At 42.8% G+C, this 10,820-nt stretch overlaps 2 protein-coding genes across 2 annotated transcripts; both read left to right on the forward strand.

The window, feature by feature from the left end:
- Positions 1-689: 689 nt before the first annotated feature.
- Positions 690-2,420, forward strand: LOC113153576 (atrial natriuretic peptide receptor 1-like). Its single transcript, XM_026347264.1, has 4 exons — positions 690-708; positions 810-958; positions 2,054-2,122; positions 2,238-2,420. Exons 1-4 carry the CDS (start codon positions 690-692, stop codon positions 2,418-2,420), a joined length of 420 nt encoding a protein of 139 aa, XP_026203049.1.
- A 747-nt stretch (positions 2,421-3,167) lies between these two features.
- On the forward strand, positions 3,168-10,766 carry LOC113155237 (C-type lectin domain family 12 member B-like). The gene is made up of 7 exons (XM_026349848.1): positions 3,168-3,325; positions 3,854-3,979; positions 7,857-7,967; positions 8,047-8,103; positions 8,222-8,358; positions 8,658-8,779; positions 9,594-10,766. Exons 1-7 carry the CDS (start codon positions 3,202-3,204, stop codon positions 9,715-9,717), a joined length of 801 nt encoding a protein of 266 aa, XP_026205633.1. The 5' UTR covers positions 3,168-3,201; the 3' UTR covers positions 9,718-10,766.
- Positions 10,767-10,820: the final 54 nt, after the last annotated feature.

Here is a 10,820-nt window from a genome sequence, read left to right on the forward strand (position 1 = left end):
GTTTCATAATGCATCATGCAGCGATGACAGTTACACCAATAGTAACATGTAGACATGTTTATTTACATTCACTACATCTTTCTCTGATTTATTTCACCCACTGATGTAAGATCAAGGATTTAACCAGCAGATGGTGACATTATTGACTCTTCTCTGGTTCCACTGGACCAGTTTTCACTTCTCCACACAGATCTAGTCCTACAGAGAGAACTGCCTGTATCATCCTCATTTTCTCAGAGTCAGCATCTACTTACATTTAGCTAGAAGATTATAATCAGGAGAGAGAAACACCTGTTCAGTTAGTTTTACTGAATAAACTCAAACTGATCGTTTTAAATCTAATTGGTGTAAATTCTTAACTTGAACCATGTGAAATCTACTGATGGAACATAATGTAAGAAAAACTCTTTTCATCAAGGATCAGTTAGTTGGAAAAATACACTTATATATAATATGTCGTCTTTCATTTAGTGTAAATAGTTTGATGTGTCAAGTGTTGGTGTCATGATCCACTTCCTGTCTGACTCTGACTTTAGTGTGATCCACCACTGGTACTGTCTGACTCCTCCCTCATCCTGTGCTCTGCCTTGACTGTGTGTTAACTGTCACCTATTCAGTGTCACTGCTGTCAAAGAACAAAGACCAACAAATTACATTGTAAAACGGAGCTCGGGTCCTCTACCAGAGGCATGGGAGCTTCTGGTAGAGGTAGCTCAATCTTGTACTTAGAGCTTGTTCCTGTGCTGCCATGTTTATCTTAGCTGTTCTAGTACCACTGTTGTCATTATCTTCCACGTCATGTTCTGAAGGATGGAAGAAGTTTGGATGCAGCTGTTACTTCAAATCCACTAAGAATAAAACCTGGTCTCAGCGCAGGACAGACTGTAGGAACAGAGGATCAGATCTGATGATGATCAACAGCAAAGAGGAACAAAAAGCTGCTGCCTACAACAGACTGGTAACAGAGAACTTCCTGTTGCCCACATTAAAGAAGTAGAGTCTGCTCTGTCTCTTCCTCCACCACCCACCCTGATTCTGATCACCTGCTCAGACCCACAACCTCTCACCTGTACAAACTGTGGTCTGTCTGTCAGGTGGTCAGTTCATTTAGAGCAGCTGGAGACGAACATCTCAGCAGTAGCACGACATGATGTCTTCCAAAGCTTCGGCACACGCTCCTGTCTCTGGCTGAGGTTGAAGAGGTGCTGTAAGATCCCACAGAGCTGATCAGCACAGGCCTTCATGTGACTGGACTGATGTTCCTCTGGACGTCAGTGTAGAGAATCCATTAAAGAACATGAACCATATTAATGGCTGCACTGGGTTCCTGATCAGTCTGATTCTGTTTCTATGTGACGCCAAACCTTTGCACAGTACTTATCCTCTCACATGTTGATAAAGGATTTGACTTGACTTACACTCAGGAAGTGCAGCACAGATCTGTAACTACAGGGCGCCATCCAGTGGTGGAGAGCAGTATTACAACAACACTGAACACTGGTACATGTTTCAGTTTTATGAGGTGTAAATAATAATAATAATAATAATAATAATAATAATAATAATAATAATAATAATAATAATAATAATAAATTAATCAGCAGGGTTTTAAAAATTAAGAATGAGCTGCTGAGCGTACAGAGGTGGGTCGGTTGTTCCACCATCGTGGAACCACAGAGCTGAAAAGTTTAGCCTAGGATCTTTTGAGGTGAGGGGACCACTATCGTTGTTCTCTCTCAGACCACAGTGAGCGAGAGTCTTGTAGACCTGAATGAGGGAGTTCAGGTACCGGTGCTGTCGAGTCGACCACTCTGTAGGTAAGAGTCAGGACTCTGAACCTGATGCAGCAGCTCCATGAAGCCAGTGCAGAGATCTGAACAGTGGTGTAACGTGTCCTGTTTACGGATCAAACATGAGACGTGCTGCTGCGTTTTGGATCCTCTGCAGGTTTGATGGTGCAGCTGGTGACACCGTCAGTAAGACAATGAAGGAGTCAAGACCAGATATGAGCAGAACCAGAACAATAAGTTGTGTGTATCATGTTTTTCTGCAGGTCGTGACCTTGCTGAACGACCTTTACACCTGTTTTGATGCCATCATTGACAACTTTGATGTTTACAAGGTTAAAGACACCGTGCTAAGCTAAGCTAGCAACGTCCTGCAGTTTGGGGTTTGTAGGAGAAAACTGCCAAGTTCAGATTTGAAACAGTAAAAAACTGAAAACCTTCTGCCCTCAGGTGGAGACCATTGGTGACGCCTACATGGTGGTGTCAGGTCTGCCGGTCAAGAATGGTAAACTATACACCAGGGAGGTGGCCTGGATGTCTCTGGCTCTGCTGGACGCAGTCAAGAGCTTTAGGATCCAACACCGACCAAACCAGCAACTGAAGCTTCGCATCGGCATCCACAGCGGTCAGTGAAAGTCTGAGAGTGTCAGTCAGAGTCAGTGTCTGTGAGTATCTGTGATGGTTCAGTAGAGTTACTCAGATATTGTTGAAGTGAGCAGAGATCAGGGACGTGTGAGATGACACGAGAGTTAGAACAGACAAGAAGCAGAGAATCAATGAACCAGCATCATCAGGATTCACTCAGAGTCCTGTTTAGTTTGCACCAAGCTTCCTGCACTAAATCAATTTCTAAAGTCAATGTGGGTCTTTCTCCTAAATATGTCAACACCTCAGAACATCCTCCAGACCTTTAGTGGACTCCACTGTTTTCTTCTTGTTTAGGGTTAGCTAACCCTAACCCTTCAGTTCATTGATGAGGGGGTGAAGTGTGTCACTTGTTCACTCCACTCAGATCTATACCTGGGAACTGAACTAGTTACCTTCTGGTTAAAACCAGCTCATGGAACCAGTTTGAGTTTCTCTTAAAACCACTGAAAACAGCAAAGATAAAAACACTTCCTGTTTTCTATGAACCTAATCTGTTATCTGTCTGGGGATTATTATTATTTTCTCTTTATAATTACAGTGCTGTGTTTATTGTCAAGATGGTTTCATAGAAACTAGACGCTGCTGCCTCTAAAGAAATGAAAGCCACAAACTGAAGTTTTATTTTTATCCAACAGTCATATGAACATATAGGAGCTGACCACAAATCGGTCACAGCACCAGCACAATATAAATAGTACTACATTTATAATATTCACTGTTGTAGAGCACAGAGCACAGTAGTAAGAGATCAACATAGTGCAACACGATGTCATCAGAGAAGAAGGTTAGATTCAACAGACGGGTGAAGAACAATGGAGAAAAGAGGGAAACTGAAGAACACATCTACGACAATGCAGAATATCTCGATGACGTTCAGTCGCGAGAAGGAGGTAAGTGAAGAATTCTGATAAACCAGCGACTCTCGTCCGTCTTTGTCTTTAAATCATGTTGGACTAATGTGTGAAGCCAGTTTTCTAAACTCCAGTGAGCTGCAGCCATCAGACATTTCATGAACAGTATCAACATGTGTGTTTTCTAGATTTAGTTAGTTGGATGATGTTCTACCAACAAACTGTACCTGAGCTCTGTGGGTAGAAGATGTCTCCTCAGGTCTATTTCACTGGTTCCATTATTTTTATGAATTAAAGTAACAGTTGACTGATCAGTGTTGAGTCAGTGGAATCATCATCAGCTCTGTGCAAAGAGCAAGTAGACGGCAGGAAGAGGGGAAAGTCCCGCATGACAGTCTGTGGAGCTTTATACAGGGAAGAGAGAAACTGTGAGTCAACAGTTCAGTTCAGTTTGTTGATGTTGATTTGAACCTTGTGAGGAAAAAGTTATGATAAGAACAAGAATGATGGGTAATACCTACGAAAGCCATGTTGCTTCCATCAGCTGCTGTGTTTTTGTCTCTGCAGGGCCACACACCAACCATCACCTTCCAGTCCAAAGACCAAGTTCAAAGTCTTTCAGAGGAGCTGCTCTGTGTCTCGGAGTGCTGTGTCTGCTGATGACGGCTGGGATCATCATCCTGTTCACACTCTGTAAGATCAAACTAAGCAGCAAAGACACACAACTGGCCTTTACACATTGGTGAGAGCTGAATAAGAAAACATGATACTGGACAGAAGTCGAGCTGGTGTTTGTGTTTGTTGGATCAGTAGAAACTTACCATCAGAGAATGTTTGATGCTGTATTGTTGTTTTATTTCATCCAATCTGCAGTTTTCTTCTTAGTCGGATGTCACACAACTCTCCCCACTTTTATACAGTTTGTCAACTGCTCCACCAGAAACAATAAGACCTTAGACTTACTGTATGCAAACGTGAAGGATGCATACACCTCCACTCCTCTCCCTCCCTTAGGCAGATCTGACCACAACCTGGTGCTCCTCACCCCCGTCTACACTCTTATTTTTATGTAGTAGACAGTGACCACGAGAACTGTAAGGAAGTGGTCTCAGTAAGCTACTGAGACCCTGCAGGGGTGCTGTGGAACCACAGACTGGAATGTTTTCTGACAAACATGGAGGCGACATCAATTCTATGACAGACAGTGTCACAGAGTACATTTACATTTACATTTAGTCATTTAACAGATGTTTTTATCCAAAGCGACTTACAAGTGAGGAACAAGGCAACAAACAAAATCTAAGTCAAGAAGAAACCTTTAAGGGCAAAGGAACCTTTAAGTGCAAAGGAAGATGATGAAGAGTTCTCAGTTTTCAGCAGTTTTTTAAAGATTGCTAGTGAGGTGGCGAGCATGCAGAGATAGGCAGCTCATTCCACCATCGTGGGATCACTGAGCTGAACAGTTTTCCTTGGTGTCGACTGTGTGGTGCTGGTACCACCAGACGACGTTCCCTGGTCGTCGTTCACTGGACGGTAGGGGATGTAGACCTGAATGATTAAACTAAGATAAGATGGAGCTGTGGAGTTAACCACTCTGTAGACAAGAGACAGAGCTTTGAACTTGATCCTTGCAGCCACAGGAAGTCAGTGCAAAGATCTGAAGAGCGGTGTGACATGAGACCTTTTAGGTTGATTGAAAATGAGGCGTTCTGCCGCATTTTGAATCATATGGAGGGGTTTGGTGGTGGATGCCGGTAAACCCATCAGTAGTGCATTGCAGTAGTCGAGACGAGATAAGATCAACGCCTGTACAATGAGTTGGGTCGTGTACTCTGTCAGATAGGGTCTGATCTTTCTGATGTTGTGGCATATCTACATGACCTAGAGACTGTGGCAATGTGTTCCATGAAGGTCAGTTGGTTATCAATGATGACCCCCAGGTTTCTGGCTGAGTTAGTAGGGACAATCACCGCAGATCCAATGTTAATGCTGATGTTGTGTTGAGTTGAAGGTCTGGCAGGGAAGACTAGAAGTTCAGTTTTGGGAATGTTGAGTTAAAGGTGTCTTTTTCTCATCCAGGCAGAGATGTCAGAGAGACAGGCAGAGATTAGAGATGAGACAGTTGAGTCATCCGGCGGAAAAGACAGGAAGAGCTGTGTGTCATCTGCATAGCAGTGATAAGAAAAGCCATGAAAATGGATGATAGAGCCTAGAGAAGACGTATAGATTGAAAAAAAGAAGAGGACCAAGGACTGAGCCCTGCGGTACACCGGTGGAGAGGTTATGAGAGTCGGAAACATGCCCCTGCCAGGATACCTTGAATGTTTGTTTGGACGAGTATGGCCGAAGCCAGGCTAGAGCTTCTAGAGAATCTAGGTCTAATAGATCTGTAAGTTCTCCACAAGGGAGGGATCCAGACAAGGCTTCTTCAATAGTGGAGTAATCTGGGCCTTCTTGAACAAGGTGGGAAAGGTGCCTGTTGTGAAAGAGGTGTTGATCTGTGTAATGGCTGGTATTAGTGTTGGTGCAATAGTTTGAAGAAGAGTAGAGGGTATTGGATCCAGAGAGCAGGTGGTTGGGCGAATCGAGAGGAGGAGGGTGAAGTGAGATGCGTCGTTGGGTTTAGTAAGCAGAATGTCATCGTCAGGAGGAGAGAACTGGGAGCTGATGGCTGCCACCTTGTTGGTAAAGAAGGAGGCAAAGTCGTAAGCTGTGAGACAGGTAGGTGGTGGAGGTGGGGGTGGATTAGAGACTTGAAAGTAACAAGAAGAAGAAACAAAGAACAGCTTTCTGGTGTCTGTGGTGTTGCTGAGCTTGTCCTGGTAGTATTCAGTCTTCGCCCCAGTGACAGTGTAAGACAAAGATTGAAGTAAATCCTGATAATCAGTTAGAGCACGTTGAGACTTGGATTTGCACCACGTCCTCTCAGCACTCCTGAGCACCGTGCGTTGTTCACGGATCTGGTCAGTGAGCCACGAGTTGGAAGCTGAAGGACGAGCAGGTCTAGTAGATGTCAGGCAGAGACCATCCAGGCAGAATGAAAGAGTATCGCAGAGCCTGTCCGTGGCTGTGTCTGTGTCATAGGTGGATAGAACCTGTGATGAGGGCACCGCTGCAGAAACCAGGGAAGAAAACTGCTCCGGGTTGAGAGATCTGAGGTTGCGGCAGAATGTGTCCAGTGCAGTGGAAGAATGTGACGGTCTAGAGATGAAGACTGAGTTGAGTGAGGTCCAGGTTGTTGCCATCTTTTTGGGTTGGAAGAGTGGAGACTAGTCTCAGGTCAAACGTGTTCAGAAGAACGAGCACATCAGTCGCCTGTGGTTTGTCTAGGTGGATGTTGTGATCTCCTAAGATGATGAGAGGAGTGTCATCTTCAGGGGATTGGGACAATAGCATATCCAGCTCGTCGCAGAAGTCCCCCAGCTGGCTCGGGGGTCAGTAGATCACAGTGATGTGGGCTGTGATCGGTGCTGTAATCCTAACGGCATGATATTCTAATGAAGACAGATTACAAAAGAGTGCCATCGTGAAGAGTACATTAACTTCTGTTTGGACAACATCCTCCGGACCAGGACAGTGAGGTGCTTCTCTAACAACAAGCCCTGGATCACCAGCAACTTAAAGGAGCTGCTGAACAGGAAGAAGAAGGCCTTTTTGTAGGAAGACAAGGACCAGGTGAAGTCTGTGCAGAGAGAGCTGAGGGTGAGTCTAAGGCAGAGTAAGGACGCTTACAGAAGGAAGCTGGAGGACCAACTCCAGCAGAACAACATGAAGCATGTGTGGTCTGGAATGAAGAAGATCACTGGCTTCAAGGAGAAGGGGAACCAGGTGGAAGGGAACCTGGACAAGGCCAACGAGCTGAACCATTTTTTCAACAGGTTTACAGCACTACCACCCTCCCCCTCCACCCCCTCCTCTGCCAGACTCACAGACAGAACAGTGTCTCCACTGCTGCCCCCCCCACACCCATCCTACAATGAACATTAGAGACGGTCATAAAACCACACCCGTCACTGGAACTCTTGCAGAGGAAATGATCCCACCGTCATCCCCCTCCTCTTCCTCTACCATACCCACCTCCCCTACCCATCTGTCAGTGACCAGCAGCCAGGTGAAGAGGCAGCTGGAGAAGCTGAACCAGAATAAGGCAGCAGGACCTGATGGTGTCAGCCCCAGAGTCCTGAAGTCCTGTTCTGAGCAGCTCTCTGGGATTCTACAGCACCTCTTCAACCTGAGCCTGAGAATGGAGCAGGTGCCTAAGGTCTGGAAGACATCATGTCTGACGCCAGTTCCAAAAACCTCATCTCCTTCTGCTCTAAATGATTACAGACCAGTCGCCCTTACCACACATATCATGAAGGTCCTATCTATCTATCTAAGGCAGAGTTACATGTTGTACAGGTTCCACTAGTTTGGTTTATAATTAGACTGGATAACTTCGAGTGCTGCACAGGAAGAAAACTGCAGCATATTAACTTCAAAACATAACAAATACTGCAACAACATTATAGTAATGTACCAGCTGATCATTTAATGGTTTGAGGTTTAAGTCCTGTTGTGTTTCCATCAGATGTTTTCGTCACAGCAGAAAAAGAGCAGCTGCAAAACAGATTCAACAACCTGAACAACAGCTACAGTGAGTTACAGACGGATATGAAGCAGCTGAAGGATCAAACTCCAGGTGAGAAAAAGATCCAGATCCACTCGGCAGAATTTATTTCTACAGTTTTATAGTTTCGTATAATGTTGTTTTCCTGAAGAGCCGACGATCAACAGGACACAACATGAAGAAAAGAAGCTAAACATCACAACCAAAGGTGACAAACGTTAAGAAAAGAGCAGTAATTCAGAATAACAAGAAACAATACAAGTATAATTCTTTTAAATGTGACACTGAATAAAAGGAATCTGTCTCTAAAACTCTTATTTCACAAGAATGTTCTGAAGGATGGACGAAGTTTGGATGCAGCTGTTACAGAAAATACACTGAGAAGAAAACCTGGTCTCAGAGCAGAGCGGACTGTGAGGAGAACAGATCAGATCTGGTGATGATCAACAGCAAAGAGGAACAGGTGAGTGTGTTTGTTCATGTGTGTGTGATCTCTGATGAACTACCAGTGATCTGTTCCTGGTGTTTCTGACCTGCTGCCAACAGAAGCTCTGAGACCTCATCACAGAGTTTGGACTCATTCTGTCATGAGAACAGTTAAAGTGATATTTTCCTCTATTGATCTTAACTCTCAGATCATTTCTCCTTTTTACTTTAATAAAATGTTCTTTTAGCTTCTTGTTTTATTATTTATTATCATCATTACATCACTTGTTACTAATATTAAAGGTGAAATGATGAATGTGTCTTTTGAACTTTTAGGAATTTGTCACCAACATGATTCAGAATGAAGAGTCCTGGATCGGTCTTCGGACGGTGGAGGACAAAAAACTATCTACAGGATATAAATGGGAATGGGTGGATAATTCATCTCTGAGTGAAACGTGAGACAGTTTTTGATTCTATTTCATTCCATTAAAGTTAGAAACCAATAAAACCACGTTCAATAAACAACAGTGACAAATTTGAACAACATCCAGATGTTGAATCAGATTTAACTAGAAAACAAATCTGTGAATGAACCTGAGCTCTCTTCATCTGCACGATGATGTTGACAACAAGTCATCTTTAACATTTCTATTATTCAAACACTGTTCAAACACTGGTCCCAGTTCAGTTTATGGACTGGGAGCTGCTTTTTGTATCAGACTGAACAAAAACTGATGGAAGAAAAACTCAGTTCAACATTTAGATTCCAACTACTGGGACTTTGGTTCCTTTAACTTTGTGTCAGCATGAAGGACGACCTGCCTCTGCTCTGCTCTTTAGAAAGTTAAGAACATATGAAGGAACAAGCTGAATATGACCATTAGTCCCAGGGACGGATTAAGAGAGCAGCTTGACAACCAGTTTCTCCTGCTGGTCGACTGAGGTACTGCAACAACAATCCCTGAAACACACAGAGGAATTTCCTCAGAGACAAACATTTAAAACTGATGATAAAACAAGAGCAGAAGTAAAATTATTACTGCTTGATTATTAAATTCTTAAAGTAGGAGGCTTAATTTCATTTAATTTAAAGTTATTTTAGTGTGAATCTTTTATTCCTGTATCCAGGTTTTATAACACTTCTGTCATCAGTCATATGTAAATATATAAAAAATAATAATTACTGCAAAAAGTGAAAAATAATAATAATAATAATAAATATTATATTCACATACAAAGTGATGAAACAATATTTTATTTTCCTCACAGATCCTGGACAGAGAGTCCGTCTCCTACAGATCTGTACGTCGCATCATGTTGTGATCAACGAGGAAGTTTTAAATATTATAGATATAACGGTGGTGATGTTAGAGCCTGGATCTGTGAGAAATAGATTTCCAGCTTCTCTTGATGACAGAGAGGTGTTTGTAGTGTTGGATGAAGCTGTTTGTTAAACTCTGAAATGTTCTACATGATCCTCAGAGTCATCTCCCATTTGTTCCCTTGTTCATTCTGTGTCACATGTTCAATCCTCTTGATGACAGTAATGATGGTTTGAACTTTTCTATTACAAATTCATATTTAACTGATGCTGGTGATTTTATGATCCTTGTCTTGCTGGATCTGACTGCTGCTTTTGATACTGTGGACCATAATATTTTATTATCTCGGCTGCAGCATCTGGTGGGTATTCACCGCTTTGGAATGGTTTAGGTCCTATTTGGCGGACAGAACCATAAGTGTGAACCTGGTTCTGAATCATCTTCAGCTTCCCTGTTATATGGAGTTCCTCAAGGGTCAATTTTAGGGCCTCTCCTTTTTTCTCTTTACCTACTTCCTCTGGGTTCCATCCTGAGGAAGCATGGTATTTATTTTCATTGTTATGCTGATGACAGTCAAATCTATATGATGACTTTTGCATAAAATCACTTCTGCTTGCATTGATGACATTAAGGAGTGGATGGCCCTAAGTTTTTTAAAGTTTAACATTACAAAAACCAAGGTGATGTTAATCGGTCCAAATGGCCTTGCTAAACCCTCCCTGGTTGACCTTGGCCCTTTGGCACAGTTTGAGAAGCAGACTGTGTCAAACTTAGGTTTTAAGATGGACTGTGATTTTAAATTGGATCGTCAAATTAGTGCAGTTGTAAAGTCTGTTATTTTCACCTTAGGCAGCTGGCTAAAGTAAAACCTTTTGTTACACGGCAGCACTTTGAAACAGTAATCCATGCCGTTATTACATCTCGGCTGGATTACTGTAATGCACTGTATTTTGGAGTAAATCAATCTTCCCTTTTACAGTACCGAAGTCAAGGGCAAGCCTAGAGGGGACAGAGCTTTTGCCGTTGTAGTACCCAAATTATGGAGTGCCCTACCACTGCACACCTTCATTGTCCATTTTTAAAACTTACTTGAAGACTTATTTTTATTTCCTGGCTTTTAATTCAGCATGAAGACTCTGTGTTTGTTCCTTTGTTTTATTCTTTTGTTTTTATT

Source organism: Anabas testudineus, chromosome 11 (assembly GCF_900324465.2).
Source record: "Anabas testudineus chromosome 11, fAnaTes1.2, whole genome shotgun sequence".
NCBI lineage: Eukaryota > Metazoa > Chordata > Actinopteri > Anabantiformes > Anabantidae > Anabas > Anabas testudineus.

Excerpts from the sequence above, each read along its gene's own strand:
- LOC113153576 (XM_026347264.1), top strand. Across the intron at positions 959-2,053 it reads CTGCTGCCTACAACAGACTG|GTCGTGACCTTGCTGAACGA; the intron begins GTAACAGAGAAC and ends GTTTTTCTGCAG. Across the intron at positions 2,123-2,237 it reads ACAACTTTGATGTTTACAAG|GTGGAGACCATTGGTGACGC; the intron begins GTTAAAGACACC and ends TTCTGCCCTCAG.
- LOC113155237 (XM_026349848.1), top strand. The coding sequence starts at position 3,202 with ATGTCATCAGAGAAGAAGGTTAGATTCAACAGACGGGTGAAGAACAAT. Across the intron at positions 7,968-8,046 it reads GCTGAAGGATCAAACTCCAG|AGCCGACGATCAACAGGACA; the intron begins GTGAGAAAAAGA and ends GTTTTCCTGAAG. Across the intron at positions 8,359-8,657 it reads TCAACAGCAAAGAGGAACAG|GAATTTGTCACCAACATGAT; the intron begins GTGAGTGTGTTT and ends TTGAACTTTTAG.